The sequence below is a fragment of the Aedes albopictus genome, chromosome 2 (genome assembly GCF_035046485.1).
Source record: "Aedes albopictus strain Foshan chromosome 2, AalbF5, whole genome shotgun sequence".
In the NCBI taxonomy this organism is placed as follows: Eukaryota; Metazoa; Arthropoda; class Insecta; order Diptera; family Culicidae; genus Aedes; species Aedes albopictus.
Window position 1 is genome coordinate 138,444,965 of NC_085137.1, and position 20,412 is coordinate 138,465,376.

General features: G+C 41.2%; 2 protein-coding genes across 2 annotated transcripts in view; both read left to right on the forward strand.

Annotated features, from left to right (window-relative positions):
* Positions 1–248: 248 nt before the first annotated feature.
* LOC109417536 (exocyst complex component 3) lies at positions 249–8,905 on the forward strand. Its single transcript, XM_019691612.3, has 3 exons — positions 249–1,336; positions 7,534–8,298; positions 8,357–8,905. The coding sequence occupies exons 1-3, from the start codon at positions 365–367 to the stop codon at positions 8,831–8,833; spliced, it is 2,214 nt and encodes a 737-aa protein (XP_019547157.2). The 5' UTR covers positions 249–364; the 3' UTR covers positions 8,834–8,905.
* A 1,136-nt stretch (positions 8,906–10,041) lies between these two features.
* The window catches only part of LOC109410219 (CCR4-NOT transcription complex subunit 1), a 44,074-nt gene continuing 33,703 nt past the window's right edge, over positions 10,042–20,412 (forward strand). Inside the window, exon 1 of the mRNA XM_029873429.2 lies at positions 10,042–10,814. Within this exon, the coding sequence (XP_029729289.1) occupies positions 10,713–10,814 (102 nt within the window). The 5' untranslated portion in view covers positions 10,042–10,712. The remainder of the gene's footprint in view (positions 10,815–20,412) is intronic.

Consider the following 20,412-nt stretch of genomic DNA (forward strand, 5'->3'; position numbering starts at 1 on the left):
AGTTGTTGCAACTGGTCGGGCATATGATTTACATGAATAATCGTCTTATCGGTACAAAGTCACTCCATTGTTGAAGTACGGTACAAAAACTGGTTGTTAGATTCACACCAACCAGTAAAAACACGGAAAAATAAAAAAGGTTGTTGGTTGCTGGATGTTAGATTCACGCAAGTTAGTTCGAAATATCGCTGAACGTGATCCTAATTGTTTACGTCATCGTCATTGATGATGCTGCATAATCAGATCAAAAACATCAAAAATGACATGAAAAAGATTAAAAATACGCCTCGGCCTCAGTCGCAGTGGCAAATTTTTTAGTGAATATTATTTGTGAATTTCGCCTGGAAAACCCCGCAAATAACCGATGGATCTGAAACAAATCGACGAGGAAGCCCGACAGGCGGCGATTAAGGAAATAAAGAACATGTTCCAACGCCCAGGGCAACTAGAAAAAGTGGACCAATATCGGCACCGAGTCTACCGGAAGAAGGTATCGATTGAGGCGATGCTTAAAACCTGCATGCAGAATCAGACGGATGATGTCAAGGTTGGTGTGAAGAAACTGGTGTCGGCGCTAGAGGACATTGGGGAAATCGATGGGCAGATGAAGGGGGCTATTTCGCAGCTGACGGACGTTCCGGCAATATACGATGCGTTGGAAGCTGTCCGAGACGAGAACGCCAAGCACTCGCAGTACATGACGGCGATGGAGAATCTCAAGCATATCTTTACCGTTCAGTCGAGCGTGGCGAAAACGATGCAATGGATCGAGGAAGACAAGCTGCTGCACGCCCACCAGTGCTTGTCCGATTTGGAGAATTCCCGGGACGATTTGCTGTTTGAGTTGCACAAGTTGCCGAAACAAAATGCCCACGATAAGATCACCCTCAAACGATACTTTGAAAAGGTGGAAACCGTATCGGCAACCCTGGAAAAGAAGATCCGCCTAATCCTGCAGCGTACGTTGAACACGGTCCGGAAGGAACCAACGGTGATCGTAACTGCTCTTCGAATCATTGAGCGTGAAGAAAAGGCAGACGCCTTTGCCCTGCAGCAGCAGAAACAGACGGGATTCATTCCCCCTGGACGTCCGAAAGAGTGGCGCAAAAAGGCCCTTCAGGTTTTGAACGAGGCCGTGGTTCAGCGTATCGAGGGTTCCAAACTGGAGGAACGATCAGACAACAAGCTGTGGCTGGTGCGAGATTTGGAGCTTACGCGGCAGTTCATCTTGGAGGATTTACGGGTGGTGAAGTCGCTGTGCGTTCCGTGTTTTCCGCCGCACTACAACATTTTGAAGGAGTACGTGAGCATGTACCACAACGCACTGTCGAAATATGTAAGTAATGCTGCTTAAATTGAGTAGGTACCTATCGTTTTAATCAGTCGTATAATTATCGCCTTGTAGTTCCTTTGAACAATTGATTGGTTATTCTAGCCTTAGGGGCGATTTCTTCACCCTGGCTTAAGCGTTAAGCCAGGTTTAACTGTATGGGTAAGCCTGGCTTACCGGTTAAGCTGAGGTGAAGAAATCGGCCCTTAAACAGCTGCAGTTAGCTTTTAATTACCTTAAGCGACTTTAAATGTAGAGTTTACTGCGAAGTTTATTTTTAGTTAGGTAAGATTTATTTTCGCAGAATTTTTACAAAATATTTAGATAGACAATCATCTTTTGAAAGATCTTTGCCTAAGTTGTAGAAAGAGTTTCTTCCAAATTCATAATTTAAGTTTTTATATATTCTCCTTCTCTAACTTTAATTTTATATTTTAAGATGCTCATTCATTCCTAGCCATGATGTTAACTTTTTTGAGAGTTTGAGCGAAGCAGGATTCTTCTGAAATAGTATTCAAAATTATAAAGACAGCAGATATTATCTACGGCAGCGGCATATCTACTTTACCCAAGGAATAATTACTCATTAACTAAATTCGCAATGACTTCTTTTTTATTCAATTTTATACATATTGAACAACAACTTAACAATATTCAATTACAGCTTGTAATCAGGCGTTATTGAACATGAGCATGAGCATGAGCATAGATGACCGCACAATTCGTAGTTGCTACTCCGTGATTGACCAGAGCAATCGAAATTGCACAAGGAACCAATGAACCTAAGTGGGCTTAGGACTAGCTTACTATTCTCAATGTACACAGCTCGAGAGCTCTCAACTTTAATAAGGTCATAAACGGCGCCGGCTACGTTTTTACGGTCATCGAGGATGGGAGTGAATGTTAGTAAGACAAACGTTGTTATAAAGACCGCGAATCGCTGCATCTCCACGTTTGTCTCAGGAAGGATTTTTTTGTTAGTAGGGTAAGGTACATTGTCAGTCCGGGAGTCACCTATGGTTGGTGATATGATTTGACTATGGATCAATATACACAAACCGCCGTTAACAACCGACCACTTTTCGACGCAAAAACTAGCCAAAAAGAAAATTCTATCGCACGTCTTCACTCCACTAGGGAGCAGAAACCTTTAGTCTATTCCACACAGAAATACACTGAACGCGACTCACTTGTCGGCGCCCGGATTTTTTTCTCGACCGCGAGCCCGAACTAACACTTTTCACTGATTTGTGTAAATGCAAAAAATGAAAGAAAATATTTATTATCAACTAAAAGTGTGTTGGGAACTAGCGCCGACGGGAAGCGAAAAATTCGGAACCGACTCGAGCCACGACGCGTCCACCGCACACTCACTGCTGAAAGATCATCCAAAGAAAGGTCGAAAATATTGGAAATAAAAGCACAGGCGAGGCTTTGTTGTCCAAACCCAGGCACTGACTGATATCGCTACCAGCTCAGTGTCTCTCCTTTATTCAATCTAGGTATAACACTTTCTACAATTTACAATTTATTTCCATTTACCTACCAGTCAATACCTAGCTCCTCACTGAGCTGTGTGATGTACAGCCAAGAATGTACCTACAATCCAACAGAAAACTGTCATTAACTCAATTTTCCCAAACTGCAGATGGGACTGGCTTGCGATTCTAAACTATTCTAATAGTTAAGGATTTTATCCACAATTATCAAACCTCTTTTACTCGAGAACTACAAGAAATTTCGTCAAATATATCTTCAAGAAAACCACTTCAATCTTAAAATAGAGTTTTATCAAATAACATGCTTGGTTGAATGGTTAAATTTTGTGATGTTTATTTATGGAATATAAAAACAGCATGCCAAATTTTCCAGATATGCCGAAACCGGTTGCGGTAGGGGAAAAGAAGGACTTTGTAGAACCATATGTTGCTATAGAGTGCGGTTATGTGCTACTGCTACACGAATTTTCCCTAGTATGCAATTCAAACAAACGTCATTCTAAGAGCAAAATACCTGGGATTCCTTTACGAATCCTTTCAAGGACACCTTTAGAAATCCCTTTATGCATTTATTCAGGAACTTCTCCAGGGATTTTTTTCAGAAATTCCACCAGGGACTTCTCCATAAGTTTCTCTTTCGTGAATTCTCCCATGGGCATCTTGCAAGGTTCCGATAGTCATTGTTTCGGGCTTTGTTACAATAAATGCTTCATGAATTCCTCCCTTGATTTCTTCAGAAATTTTCGCAGGTACTTCTGCTAGGATGCATCGACGAATTCCTCCTGTAATTTGTCCATAGCTTCCTTCAGTGATTCCATCATGGATTACTCCAGAGAGTTTTTCAAGAATTCCCCTATGGGTTTTGTGGGATTCCCTTGGGGATTCCCCAAAATCAGTCCTCTGCCCAAATCTCTAAACGGTTCCGGAATCTACGAAACCAGCGGAATCTTACTTCCTTACTGTTACCGTTCACACATCGTCACACTCTTTCAGCCCTCCAGATCCAACTGGCTGCTTCCCTCACAACAACACACTGATCCTCATATACTCAATTTATATAAATATCTACTCAGTTCCAAGGTGTTTTATCAGCAAGGTACCACACAGAGTACCACAGGTTTCACCGGACATTCCTCCGGGAATTTCTCCTGGGATATCTATAGAGGTTCCTCCAGTGATTGTTCCAGTGCTTTTTTCGAGGGTTCCTCCAGGGATTCTCAAAAGAATGTCAACAGAAATTCTTTCAGGTATGTTTGCTTGTGTTCCTTCAGAAATTTCTTCAGGGATTACTCCATATATTCCTTCAAGAATTCCACTAGAGGTTGCTCCAATAATTCAGTCTGGAATAATCCGAAGTATTTCAGTAGGAACATAAAAAATCCAGGAGTTCCTTAAATCATTGTACATTCTTTTGGGAGTCCATACAAAGATTCCAACAATAATTCGTCCAAAAATGGATTCCTTCATTTTTTTTCCTAGAGAAACTCTCCCAGAAATTTGTTAAGAGCGCTTTCCAGGGATTTCCAAAATAATTGCTAATGGGGTTGCCTCCGAAATTCGTCTGGGATTTCTTTAGGAATTCCTGCAGGTTTTCCTTCAGGAATTCCTCCAGGGTTTCACCCGGGAATTTCTTCTGTGTTTCTTTCAGGAACAACTCTAGGGATTATTTTAAATATTCCACCAAGGATTCCCCCAGGAACACTTTTTAGAATTCCTTCAGGAGTTTCTCTTGGAATTCTTTCAGGAATTCCTCCAGAATTTAATCCAGTTCTTCCTCCAGGGACTGTTTAAGGATTTCCTTAGGAGTGCCTCTAGGAACTGTTTCCGGGATTCCTTCAGGAACTGCTACAGGGATTCCTCAAAGAGTTTTTTCACGAACTCTTCTTAGAATTCCTTCAGGATTTTTCCAAAAATTCCATCTGCAATTTCCTCTGGAATTATTCCTGGGATTTCTCCAGGAATTTCTCAAGGGATTCCTCCACGAGCTTCTTCTGAGATTGCTCCAGGAATTATTCCAGGAATTCCTTCAGAAATGCCTCTAGATAAACCTCCAGATATTCCTCCAGGAATTCTTCTAGAGACTCCTCTAGGATATCCTCCAGGGATTCCTCCAAGATTTTTTTACCAAATAGTTTATTTATTAGCTCGATCGTTTAACTAAAAACTTTACGGAGCCGATATCGCATTAGATTTGGTTTCATTCGATTGAACCTGGTCCAAAATGTCCGCATTTTCGACGACAATTTCTTCTTCCAAAACATCAATTATTTCGTCCTGTACCGTTTCTTGCGAAATAAGCTCCACTACTGCCTCGCCAGACACAATCCCAGCATAGGAGAGCTTCTCCTTCTTCTTGTCCGGGTTTCGTTGAGGGCAAGAGTCCCTCCGATGCCCTTCCGCTTGACATGAGAAACACGTCTCCTTCAATCCTTCATAATATATCCTTCCTTTCCGGTTGGAAACGTCGATCCATGACGGGATTCTTGTTTCGACCTCCATGAACACTCCTCGGACTCCAGTATGCATATGATCGAGGCCAAGTCCCGTGGGGAACCTTTCTCGGATCACGCGTTGTACTTTCCCAAACTTTTCCAGCTCCAAAGACAAACTTTCATCCGTAATCTCCGGCGGCAAATCAAATACACGAATGTATCGCATATTGACGCCTGCGATACACATCCGCACTTCTATTGATTGCCCATTTGAATAAGCAAATCTTCTCGGCTCTGTGTTCTTTCGCAATGATTCCTCCATGGCATCCCGCGACACGAACTTCACGAACAATGAACGATCATGTGCTGTTTTATATGCAGTTTCCATCTGCAGCATATCCGTGTCCAGCCTCTTCAGGAAATCCGCAATTTCCACCCAGGATGGCCTTGGGCTACCCGGCGGCAAGCGAAATTGCACCGTATTAAAGAAAATTTCGCTCATTTCAATAATTTTTGTTGCCACACCACCAACGAACGAAGATATGATCGACCGGCAAACAAAGCAAAGCGATAAACAATCAGCTTGTAATCAGGCGTTATTAAGGAAAAAGTGGGGAAGGCTTTACTATCTGTAGAAACATCTGTAGAAACATCTGTAGAGTTACATCAACATCAAATGAAAACTTGCAGGTATTCAGCTATAATAACCTGGTGAAAAAGAAAAATAAATTGACAGTCATGTGCAATTTCCATTTCCATTTCCATTTCCACGAAAACCGGTTCCTCGAATGATCCGTTTTCCCAAAAGGGCATACATTACATGATTCTATAACATTCCCCAGAAAACAATTTCTTGAATCGCGTCATTCCCCAGAAAGAAAATAAAACTATTATTTTATTTCTAAATGGTTTATATTATAGAGGCTTGCATCAAAAACATAACCTCATAGAATTCTCATACGATTTGTAAACATTGCCCTCAATTTTTTTTTTGAGGGCAAGGACGGCTTTTATGGACCGACGCCGAAGGAAAGAAAGAGAAGGAGACAGTGATAACGTCAGCGTGCAAGCGCTCATTCGCAAAAATTCAAATATTTAATCGTAAAAAATAACCAGAAGAAAACATCCTGCCAAAAATTCTCATTTGACAAGACGAACTTTTCACTCTATTAGTAGTTCCATAGTATTGGAATAATGATAAAAGTTCCTTCTCGTACCGCATGAATGAAGGGCATTTAATGTGAATAATTAGGAGCAGCCATTGGAATGGATCTCTCCAACCATTTACGTAGAAAAACGTGATCAATTGAGTCTTTCCGAGTAACTCAAAGTTTTCGACAGAATAATCTTCTTAATATAAACCGGCCAAATATAAACTGGTCCACAAATATCGTGTACACTGAATAAAACATCATGATGTAGATCATGATGCAGTAGAGAATGCGAAACTGAACTCGTGAATATAATGATGAGAACTACCTATTTTCCCTGATTCGGTTCAAAGTGGTGAATTGAATGATACTCGGTAGGTGGATGATGTACTAGTATCAATTTTGGAGTTAAATAGCAGAGCAAATAGTGAACTGTGCCTGAAATTAAGCCAACGACATTTTTTTTACGATACAGTACGTACTTTTAATTAGAAGGCACTGAGTAACATTGATAAATTGAGAGATGAAATTTGTAAAAAAAAATCACGTTCTGGTGGGATTCGAACTCACGACTCCGTATTCGCTTGGCCGGCGCTTCAACTAACTAAGCTACAGAACAAGTAACGATTCTGCGGAATAGAAAGCAAAACTGACTCCGAAGTCACATCATGAACACTCCTCTCTCCTTTGGCTCGGATGCCAATCCACAACACACTCGCGTTTGTGCCCACTAACTACAAGTGAGAGCGAATTGTTTTTATGACGCCGAAACTCACTCTCGCACTCCGCATACCTAGCCAAGCCACCAAGCAGTCTGTGTGCTGATGCGTCGAGAGCTCGGCACGGTCGTACGCGTTACGAATTACGAATAACGAAGGCCAGAGTGGAAAATGTTGTTAAATCTCTTAGTTGTTCTAATCTGCCGAAATAGATGTGCATGTGGCATTTGCTGCATTGAAGCAATGCAAACGGAAAAGTAGTTAGTACGTTTCATTGAATTACAAACGCTATACTTTGTAATTAATGCGTTTTACTTCTACATGAGCAATGCTTATTAAAATGATAACCTAAATTTGCATCAAATATAAAAATCTTTGTTTGCATTGATGTTTTTTTTTCAGCTTGAAGAACTGATCCAAATGGGCCTGGAAGGAAACGAGTTCGTTACAATCTTGTCATGGATTATGAACACCTACCCGGGTAGGGAGCTGATGCAGCATCCAGATCTGCTAATTGAACTCTCCGACGTAGGCCCGCTCGTCAGCAACGAGGTTCTCAAGGAAATGGAATCGGCCTATTTGAAAACGATGGAACGAAACTACCAGGACTGGATGACCAAAACGCTGGAAACAGAAAAGGCCGACTGGATCAATGGGGTTCCGGCGGATTCTGCCGATCAGTACTACCACACTTCGGCGCCGGTCATCATCTTCCAGATGATCGATCAGAACCTTCAGGTCACCAACACAATACATTCCGATTTGACTTTTAATGCGTTGATTTTGAGCATCCAGCAGGTGATCAAGTACGGTCACAACTATCGCGGCGCAATAATCGAGTATAAGGAACGTCACTTCCGAGACCGCAGCCAGGCTCCATTCTTCACGCAGCACATAATCACAATCGTCAACAACTGCGCCCAGATGAAGGAGCTGGCCCAACAAATGAAGCAACTGTACTGGCCCAAATCGAAAACCATGCACTACGAAGAGTTCGAGCGGTTGCTAAACACGTATCAAGCTCTGCGGGATGAAGCGGGACTATTTCTGCTGGAAGAGGCATTCTTGGATTTGGAAATACATTTCAACGAACTCTTCACACTGAAGTGGGTCGGAACAACGGTGTCCGTCGACACGATCTGTGTCACTCTGGAGGATTACTTCCAGGTAAGTCTCGTACAAATCTAGAATGAGAACTCAATGTAAATTCCCTGTTTCTTCTTAGGATTACAATCATCTTCGCTCAGTCAACTTCGAGTACGTCATCAACGAGGCCCAACGGTTGGTAGCCAAGCGATACATCAAGGCGATGCTCTCCAAGCGACTCAGCAAACCACGGCAAGAGTGCGAAATCATGGCCAAAAAGGTCATCAAAGAAGCCAAACAGATCAAGATGTTCTTCGAAAAGGTGGCCCCCAATGTGGCCAAAAACGATTCTCCGATCGATGTGATCTCTAATTTGGCGAACCTGCTGACGTGCGATGCGGAAATGTTGATTCTGGACTTGCACACGCTGTTGTCGAGCTATCCGTCGCTGACCGAGGACCACGTGGTGCGGCTGTTCTACATGCGAAACGATTTCAAGGCCAGCGAAGTGAAGGAGAAGGTACACGATGCGATTGTGTCCAAGAAGGTAACCGTCAGTCACGACAAGCAGGACAGTATTTTCAAGGAGATTGTGTTCTCTGATAAGTTGTGGTAAGGCGTGATATTCAACAATATTGTGTTATTTATTCCATTTGATATAAAGTATATATTATCTGCACGTACAATACCTTAGTCTTTATTATTAAAATATATCGACCACCATATGATAAGTAGACAGGGCCCATATAGCCGAGGCGGTAAACGCACGGGTATTCAGCATTACCATGCTGAGGGTGACGGGTTCGATTCCCGGTCGGTCCAGGATCTTTTCGTAAAGGAAATTTCCTTGACTTCCTTGGGCATAGAGTATCTTCGTGCCTGCCACACGATATACGCATGCAGAATGGTCATTGGCAGAGGAAGCTCTCAGTTAATAACTGTGGAAGTGCTCATACAACACTAAGCTGAGAAGCAGGCTTTGTCCCAATGAGGACGTTACGCCAAGATGAGAGAGAGATGATAAGTAGACAAACTTTGTGCTTGTTTCTTGTATGTGTTCTTCGCCGTACGTGATCCGAAACTCCAGCGGTAAGTTGTCGGTATGGACGCTTGTCCTCCTCCTCTTCTTGGCGTAACGTCCTCACTGGGACAAAGCCTGCTTCTCAGCTTAGTGTTCTATGAGCACTTCCACAGTTATTAACTGAGAGCTTCCTCTGCCAATGACCATTTTGCATGTGTATATCGTGTGGGCAGGCACGAAGATACTCTATGCCCAAGGAAGTCAAGGAAATTTCCTTTTCGAAAAGATCCTGGACCGACCGGGAATCGAACCCGTCACCCTCAGCATGGTCATGCTGAATGCCCGTGCGTTTACCGCCTCGGCTATATGGGCCCTTGTAGAAAAAGTAAATCTCAGTAATTAAGTATAGCACACGATCGGTAGATTTGTAGTAGTCAGCTGGATTTTTGTAGGATCAGATGATTATCTTCGTTTCGGCAAAGAAATGGAAAAAATAGAATTGATTTCTTCAATCAAAGTCTCACACAATCATCAAAAAATGAGTTTTCTATGATTGTCTTTGAACATCACCAACAATCCAGGCCCAAGACCATAAATTATATTAACCGTTATGTGGCCGGCAAACTTTATGCTTTTTTCTACACCGTGTATTTTAAATGGGTGCTGGGTACCCGGGTACCCTGCCGGCCACATAAGGGTTAAATAAATCGATTTTTTAATTCTTTACAATGATCCCTCTCTGATAACGTCCCTGACATCATAACAAAATTTGTTCTCGGACAAACCAGCGAACGCATCCCAAACTGACCGCTTACCGCTCACAGCTGTCATCAGTGATCGTGTACGCGAGACGATGACGAAAAGTGAAAACTCCGCGAGGTGCCACAATGTTCGTCGTCTATTACGAGGAAGTGGTTGCAAATCGGTTCGCGCGTGTCGATTTAGTGAAATTTCGGTTCGTCAATCCGCTTGGTTCCGCTCGTTTTCGGTCGTAAAGTGTTCACGGGAGTGCACTGCCACTGGTGGTCTACGCGAAAACTGCCCCAATGTGGGCCCAGAACGTGAAAAATAGTGTCGAAAAGTTTCCTCCCTCGAACAAAATTTTCTTCCGTCTCCGTCGTCCCCGTCGTCATCGTTGTCGTAATCATCTTCGTCGGTCACCATCAGTAGTTGCCCAGAAGCAGGAGGAGTGGTGGTGTTGCGTGAAGAGCTCCTTTGGTGGTGGTGGCAGTGAGAAGAATTTAAACGTCATCCGTGGGAATAGCCGGTGCTGTCGGGCGTCATTCAATCAGAACAAAACAGCAGAAGATCATCGGGAATTATTGTCGTCGCCGTCGTCATCGAATCTGTCTGCGTTGCCGTGGTCGCTTTCTCCCATTGCTGGTATCAATCCAAACAAGTTGGTGGCATCAATCGTAGAGGGCTTCAACCGCGGAAGCGTTGGAAGCGCTCGTGAGCCCCTTTGGATGGAAGTATGAACCAAGAGCCCTGCTCATACGCCCTCACCCAGATCAGTTACCTGGTTTCAAACTTGAACAAGAAGAACTTTGCCTCGAACAGTCGCCAATTAGCACAGGTGAGATAATCAATTCAGTGAAGAGAAAAGGCTAACTCCATTGCTTGTCGAAAGTCGAATTAATGTGTGCTGTCATGTCTGTGTTGAAACAAAATCATCGCATTGTCATTCATAGGGTTTTTACGTGGATATTCATGTGTATCATCTTTGTTCACCGTCTAACAACAATCATGAAGAAAATTGTGTGCAAAATCGAAATAAAAATCGCTTTACACTCCTCATTGCTGGCGGAAGTGTGTTACAGCATCGCCTAATGAGCTAAAAATGGTGACCCTGACTAACAACTAAAATGCTCTGTGTGAATGTGCTTTCGTCGTGTCGCGGACGTTCGTCTGCGAAGGATTTTCCATGGCAAGCAGCTGGCAGCTGATGATGGTAAGAAGAGGTATCGTAACAAACGAACAATCATGGCCACCCAGCAGCGGACCCAGACCATGTACGCGCGTCTATCGATCCGAAATTGTTATTGTTTTGGAAGAAGGGGGGCGAGGCACCGAGAGAAAAAAAAAATATCTCCTTTTGCGCTTTGGATTCAATTTTATAAAGAATGCAATATTTATGAAACTGACAATTTGTGCGTTTTTTTTGCTATCATTTTTAATAATCATTACACAATGTATTAAAAATATAACATCGATCATCATCATCAACGATCATATCTGAACATGTCAATGGTTGCTACTCCGTTATTGATCTGAGCTGGTACCAATTGCACTGAGATCCAAATGAATAAGGGCTGGGATACTCCACTTATTCTCAAAGTGCAATTCTAGCAGCTCATACATTTTGGATCAATACCGGCGCCGGCCACGTCCCTATAGTCAGTTGGGAAGGGAAAGGAATGTTAGAGTTTGCTGGATGTTGCTACTAAAGACCGAGATCACCTCTGCATCCCCACATCCAGCACGGACTGGGGTGTTTGTTAGACGGAAAGGATGGGAGATCTGGGAGTCACCGTTGGGTCGGTGATGCGATCCATGGATAGGGGGTTATTTATAGTGTTTGTAAGGTGTGGTGAACGAGGTGAATAAGGTCAAGCGGCACAGCACGCTTTGGTTGCATAACTTGTAGGCGTTATATACACTGTGCTGTGAGTGAAAATTGGAAGGGAGGGAAACGACTTTTTTACAATTCGTTTCTGGTTCTAGCGATGGCTATGAACATATGAATATACATGAGTTGTATATATTTCTCAAAATTGGCTTCTCTAGCGGTGTTGTGATAATTCCATATCTTGAATCTGAACGCCAAACTAGGCTGAACTCCAAATATTAATGAATTTTAATGCCCGGGAACCGAAATTTCCTTGAAATTGATTTGAGGTATCAAAAAAGCTCTAAAAATCAAAACAAATCATAATTCTTTTTCTCCTTCTTCTTTGTGGCTCTTAATTTCCACTGGAATATGGCCTGCCTTATCATCAACTGTTATTTGAGCTCTTCCACAGTTATTAATTGATGGGCATGGAGTAGGACACTTGATCTCGTATTACAAATATTTCGGATATTAAGTAATGCTGGTATTAAAAATATTATCACGTGCTCATTAATATGTTGTCGCTTTTTGTAGTTGTCAAAACATCACATCTGAACTAGAGGAACCCACATAATTTGGACCGATTTGGACACTTGAACCGGTCGAAAGTACCGCATACAACATGTTGCTATTTTTGTGATTTAATTTATGCTGTTCTCAGATAGTCCTTTTAATGTGTACCAAGACCTGCAACTCAATTTCAATGAGCGTTACATCCATGATGAATAGCCTTGAAGTACAGAGTTGTTTATTGTTCATTACGTGCTGCGGTAAAATCCCATTCGCCGCACTATGGGACACGAAACACGATTGAATTCTTTTTCATAGAGGTGTTGACGACCGAGGAGTCGTGGGTTTTGATCGACCACCGAGACCACTTTCACATGGGTACTATAGTCTATTGGTGGGGGTCTCGAAGGCCGAATACCTCTCCCTGGCCGGAATCAATCCTTGTTCCCACAAAAAAAAATACTACCAAACATATGTATTGTATTATGTGGTCGACAGGGTACCCGGGTACCCAGCGCCCATTTAAAAAGCGCGGTGTAGAAAAAAGCAAAAAGTTTGTTGGACACAACGGTTAAAAGAAATTGAATTGTAATAAAATTATGCAAATTTATTTTAGGTATAGCATTAAAAATTAAATTTCAATGTTCATGAAGAACATACTGGCCTGTTGGCGTTGATAACTGATAATCCCTCACAGCCCTAGCCAAGATCACAGGGTTTGACGGTATTAAAGTGAAGGACGTTAATTATAATTCTTGTAATGAAAATATCACCTTTAACACTTTAATGCGCCTCCAACGGTTCATTGCGAACCGGCTGCTACAGATGGAGTATGGCTGATTTATCAGAAATGCTCGATAAACAGGAGGGACCTGCTAGGGCTCAGTAGTTTCTATACTCAGAAAACAATTCCAGTCGGTTGAGTCGGGAAGATTTGCTAGAGTCGTTGTGAATCATAATGAAAACATTTGTGCTTTGTGACGAATCGTGGGATCTTTCTGGAGTCAGCAGACTTGGAATTGTTGTCTGGGCTTTCCACTATTCGGTTAATTTTAACAATCAATTCAAATATGCAACAAATAGTAGTATCTCGTGTATTCAAATTGCTCATTCACAGTGCTGACATTGTATTTACTTGTGATTAATATTCATCTAAATGTTCAATATCAATATTTTTATATGTGATAGTTGTTTTGTGAGTTACCCTAATAATTTTTGAATGTCTAATGAATGATTAATAATGTTTTCTTGCCATATCAATCTGAAATAACTAAGAAACCGAAACCAATAGTGCGAACGTGCAGCATTTAATAGTGCTTGCTTATAGATTCGAAGCCAACGGGTGATCAAGACTCAAGACTTAAGACTTAAGACGCATACTTGACGAAATCGACAAAAACTGACTACTTCGTCCTTGACTAACGTAGCACACAGATATATATATATGGGCTTTGGATCAATATTGTCTAGGGAAGAGTGTCTTCTGAGGGCCCTCTTGTTTCAATTGTTGCTAGTGTTGTTAGAACATATTTATATATTACTTTATTGTATTTTTTTCTGATATAACAACATTAGATTAATGGGTGCGACAGGAGTGCCCATCAAAGCCACTTATGTCCCTGGATAATTCGATCTAATAGCCAACGGCTTCCTCAATGGCCGACTAGGTGCGTGCTTTGGGTGGCGGATTTAAGCAAAGGAAGGGGAATCATACTTCGATTGACTTCATCGGATAAAGTGCCATCCGATAAGCGTTCTTGTGTGAATCACCTTCCATCGTAACACAAACACTATACACATAAAAATCACTAATCAATTTTTTCTTCTTTGTTGCATGGTTCGGATCCTTGCGGAACATGAACGGTGCATGAGCACAAGCTTTTTCAGATTAACATATGGATGATCTTCGAAAGACAACCAGAAGCTAACAAACACAATTTATGGGGGAAGTATCATCGACATATGTAAGTAAACAAATGTAAAATACTCTCCATGGAACCTGAATTCTAAGCGTGCAAAGGTAAATAACTAACATACGGCGGGAAACAAGAATTTATCAGAAAACTAAGTGGATGGGAAATTGTACTTCGGTTTTTCGCATTGTAAATGAAAATTTAACTAACGTTACGCGAATAACTAACGTTACGAACGAATAACTAGTTTTCAAGTAGTTTTCTTCTTTTCAAAAGCTCTAATTCTCTTTTTTTGCAAATTTGTGGAACTTTTTTATCTCGTCGAATTTTGCAGCCGAATAGCATTGATATTTTCAAGTCCATACTAACTCCCGGCGCGAGTTGCAACACTTAATTTTGCTTTAGTTCCGAAGCTAACGCGTGATCAATAACTTAAAATGCTTTGTTGACGTCAATGCGTCTCGACTCGACGAAAACTAATTACCTACTTCTTTGACTAAGCTGGACAACATTACTTATATATGACAAGGAAGATAATTTAACGTTTTTAAATGTTGGTATTATATGAAAAGTGAGGGAGTGACATGTTTTCTACAATAAAAACTAGTAGGACTGACAGAACAATTCGAAGATTTAGCCGTATATTGCCAGGATCTAGGAGTGAATCCTGTTAGGTGTAAATGATTAATGCGTTATCAATGAGACCAATTAGTCTGGACATTTTGGACGAAAATTACTACTTATCTTAAATAATATTCTGCAATAAATGACGCAAAAACATTATGTCCAGCAATTACTGACATAATGAACATAACAACTTAATATAACACTTCAATAGAGTAGAGACTACATATTTGATATGGGGCAGAACAGTAACGCTACTTAAGTTTGGGAATCTAAGGCAACTAACTGACAAACTGACAAGGACCTAACATACAACATGAACCTTACTACAGAAACCAATTTCACACTTTCTATCGTATTTGCATTATTGCGTCTCAAGTCTAGTCCAATACCTTTCCCCAACCTATACCATTACCCTTCCGATGGTGTTCATGTGGTCCGCACGGACTATTACGGCCATTACCCCTCCTTGATCTTCGGCATTGGATTGACTTGCGCTCTTATTGCCCCACCAACTGCTGCAAAATGAAAATGAAAATGAAAATGATAATCCCTCACAGAGCTACATTTTGTTAGTAATTCGTGTTGATTCTAACTCTATGGCAGGCCGTTGCGAAGTTATCAGCCAACGCGGCCAACCAATCGATTAGGTAGGATTTTCCAGGCAAAAATGGTCTCGGTCGCAACACGAGGCTGGTGTCTTGGTGAGAGCCCGAATTGGGTCATGTTCTGGGCCCTGTTTTTATACTGTGCGCCGCATGTGTACGCCCCCAGTTAAAGTTTAGTCTAGAATTGAAAAATATTTCGCTATAAAATCAATTATTAAAATGAAATCGTAGCCACCTTGATGTGCATAATCGATATTACTGAACTAATATAATATTAATAGATATAAATGTATATTACTGCACATATTAATGAGTGTCCCATCCCATCATACGAATGAAAAAAAGTGATCGATTGATAGAGAGTGCAATGTTCTGTGTCTATTTACCACGAAAATTCGCAGTCAAATCCACTCTTTTCGGCAAATTGTTGGATTCGAAACAACCTTCAGTGAATCGTAGCTCTGTTGAAAAGAATCATGGTTCACACACTCGGTTTTGCGAATCGATTCTTTGAGTCGATTCGCGAATGATTTCCCATGTCTAAGTGGAATCGAAAGGGCGTAGTCCCGAAAGGTGCCTGCTTCCGGAAAACACTTTGCGCTTGGACAATAAGTGAAAAAAAATCGCAGTGTGGCAGAGAAATAGTAAAAAATAGCGATATTATTGAGCTTAAAGCGTGTTGTTTACCGTGGGGAAGAGCCCCGGCAATGTCCGCTGACGAAAAGCAGGGTTAGGATGATCCTGTTGTTTTGCTTCGTACCTGAGGTGTACGAACTCAGCTTTTTTGGACATTCAATATGAGCACGATTTTTTTTTCTTCGAGTGCTCCCCGTTGTTGAGTTGCTTATCTCAATGGAGATCAACTTCAAAATGCAAGCAAAAACTACTCCACACAAAGTTAAACCAAATTCACGTCAACAAAAGTTTCAATAAATCGTATATAATCATCTGCTTTGACAGATCGCACCTATATAGATAGATCGAAAAGAATAGCTACACGTTGTTGCCACGAAATAGTGATCTTTCTAAATAACCGATATATTCATAACTTTACGCAATAATTGGACTATATGCAGTAATACTATTCTCTAGTAATTGCCTACTGTATTACCATATATGATGTTTAAGCAATCATACAAGTAAATCACATAAACTGCATGAATTCGATTAGCCAGTACCGATGATTTGCAACAGTCATTCAGCATCAATTACGCTTTAGTTCATAGTGAAAAACGATTGGTTACCGGTGCAAATTTACGATCAGGTGCTAACCGTAAGTAGCAGTAACCTCGGACCAGATTAAAGTATTTATGCTGTCCTTCGAAACATATAGGTTCCCATCACCAGTTCACTTAGTGGCTATTATACACAGCATAAAATAAATGCAATCCGCCCGATGTAACTCATTCCGATGTACTAAATACTCAATGTAATCACGATTCCTACGTACGATTACATCGTTTTGATGTAAAATCTTTTGTTCTTATGTGTACATCATCCTATGTAATATTCATGCAACCGACGTATTGATCGGGTTGCAGTAGTTCAGATGTAATATTACACAACCGTTTTTTTCTGTGGTGGTTATTTGTGCGTCATCATTGGAAAACTTAATTGTAAGTACCGAATATTGTGAATCTGATATCTTAATAACATGAATAAAATTTCAGTCAAGTCGCGCTTCACTCGGACTTCGAAAAAGTTTAACACGTTCATGATGAAAAAGTTTGTGTGTCTTTGAACGTTTTATTTGTTTTAGCGTGACTTTGCAAACATAGCTTATATCTAGGCACACTCTGATTATTTCAGAGGTTTGGCCAACAATCAATATGCAACTAGCGATTCGCCCGTGACGCCAGTTTCATCATATTTCAATGACCCTAATCCCCCAGTACATCATTTTTTAACGGAGCCTTAGGAGGCGACGCTTTTGGCGCTACGCTGCTAAATGCTCTAAATGTCAATCGTGTTTTCTCAGTTTTTCCTTATTCATTCCAAATGTCATCTTTAGCGAAACGGTTAGCGAAAACCAAGAGCGATTTTGATCTGTTTAAATTGAACTGCCTCTTTTGACTCCCAGGTCCCAGGGATACGATGCGGTCGGATGGTGCCGGCGCGCATATAAAACTAAGCTTCCGGACCGCGACGCGACGTCTGCACTGAATGAACCGGAAGGTGGGAGATACAGATATGCTTTGGCAGCCACACCGGTTCACAGCGAATACTGTGAGGACACCGTATTAGCGCCACCGTTGGTCATACGTGCGGCAGATTACACGCGTCCGTCGTATCTTAACAGCTAACCCTCACTCCTCCCGACGCCTCCCCTTCCATCCCCATCGTCGTCTTTTCACCCCCCCCCCCCCCCCCCCCCGCCTTATTTCCTAGCTATTTCGTTTCCGTCCATACTAACGTCAACTACAGGAGATCAATGATACCGGGGATGCCGGGCGCATAGCATGATGAGATGACCATCAGATGGACACAAGTCCTAGTAGTAGTAGCGTACGCGATTTGTATTTTTGTAATATATTTTATTAAAAAATAGTGGATCAGCTTTAATTTATTTAATTTAGGGGAAAAAAAATGTGTTTCTCTGTGTGCTGCTTCATCAGGCAAATATTTATCGAAGGCCTTCAGAGGCGCTCACTTTGGCGCTGGAAGATTTCTGTGCCGATACGAGGGCAGGTTTTTCGTTAGGAGGTCCACCACATCGCTAAGAGGTGTCACAATGACAGTTTTGGTTCGCTGTTCGGTAATTAGACATCCCATTTCCAAAGACGAAAGACGTTCCCTGTGTCGCATCGTCCACGGCATCCGTTAAGCCCCGTTGTTGATGAACAGCTATTCGCTCTCCAATCCATGGCCTTCAATCCAGCACGTTTACTTGTACGTCTCCGTCTTCTCCGTCTGAGATTACGTGAAGTTTTCCGACTCCATCAAACTTTTTCTTCGGTATTTCAAAATAAACAAATAAGGAAACTTCGTTATCTTGGTTACGAGATTCAAAATTTTGTTTGTTTGCTTTGATATACCTTGTGGCGAAAACGGAGAGCAAAAGCGTTGCCTCGGGCGAAATTGAAAGCGGGCGAATATGTTGGGGGAACGACTGGGGTCATAAATTTGAACTCATTTATTCCCCACATTTACATCTTAGTATTAAATCTATGGTTTGGCAGCAGCCTGGCTGCTGTCAAATTTCAGTCCGTAATCCTCAGCTTCGTACAAATATGGATGAAACGCTTACAGCATGTTTGCTGTGGAGGAAGAGCCCCGGCGAGGTTCGTTAGGATAATCCTGTTTTGTTTCGTGTTGGATCGATTACTTAAATCATCTAGTTGCCATGAGATAAGAACCAAGGCAATTCAGGCTAGTGAAAAGCGATGTTATAACGTGTGAATGAAACATGCTCGTGAAAGGAATTGACCATACATTTGTGTTGCAGCGATTTGTTTACAAATTCTTTTTGTGAGAACAAAGGATTTGAATTTCGTTTATGATTTTCTTGCATAAGGTTCTGTAATCAATTCAGGGATAAATTCATCATAATATTTCTATGTTGCTGTCTGCTAATATCAAATAAATAGGTAGTTGTTATTACTATTTAAATGAAGAAAGCTATCGGAAATGTACGTATAAAATATCTACCCTACCGTACAAAAATGAAAACAAGCAGTTAAAACAACAGTTAATTCTATGGTTAAAGCAAGGCTTCAAATTGAGGAAAAGGTAAATCCACAGTTTTTTTTTCTCTTAAACAGTTGTAATAAATTTCTTGGAAGCAGAGGAAGAATGTGAGATATAGGTTTTGGCGAGATTAACCACAGCAGGCGATCGGTGCGATTATCTGTGTTATGCACTTTCACAACGTTCACAACGTTGGCATCACTGAGTGTACACGCGGAGAAACTAAACAACTCAAATTTGAGTTCTTTTAAACTCAAATTTGAGTTCTTTCTCATCTTCCTTTTCATGCGCTCTTTTGTTGACAGAAAGTGAAGAGAGAAACTTTTGCAGTTCGAGTGCGTCAACTCAACGTTGAGTTTCTGCTACAGTACTCAAATTTGAGTGAATAGTACCTAATCGATTTTTTCGGTTGGGTGAAAAAACTTACTTTAAAGTATTTTTTTTCACATGGAAGCAAACGGCAACAACTCAGCATAAACATCAATTCCATCAACTCAAAATTGACGCACTTGCGAACCGACGTTAGGCTGGGTAAGTTGTGCGTGCTGCATGTAGGGGTGATTCCTTCCCGGATAAACCCTAAACTCCACAATAATTGATTATTCACGAGTTGAAAAATTCGCAACAAATTCCGCTTCTGTTTTGTTTGCAACTAAAATTTCGAGATCATGTCATTATCTGTTACCAGTTGAGATAATGAGTAATCGCCGCGCCTTATTTTTTGCTTGCTTGTTTTGTGCTTATTTTGTCTGACAATTCTCATCACTGGCTCTTACCCATTTGTTGACGAATAGGTAAGAGCAGGATGCAGCAACATCAACAATGTTCAACCTACTACATTGAACGACATGGACGACATAGTCTCAAGATCCCAAATGCAAATTTTGCGAGTTGTAATTTCAATGGTAAAATTTGAAATTAAGGATTTACATTTTTCATTGAATTGAATTGAAAAATTTACCATTTTAACAGTAATGGTTTGCCCTTATGCTATGATGAAGCGGTGAAAAATGTCTTCTATTTTTTTCTTCTTGGGTAAACAATAATACCCGCATTTACCATAGGGCATGCTTCAGAAAACTTATCATTAATTATTAATCTATTAAGTCTATGATCTAACTACAGCAGAGCCGTTCAAACGATAACTCTCCGGGATGGAGCAACGTGCTTCATTATTTCAATTAAATTAAATACCTATGTAATATGCATTTAAAGGTGCAA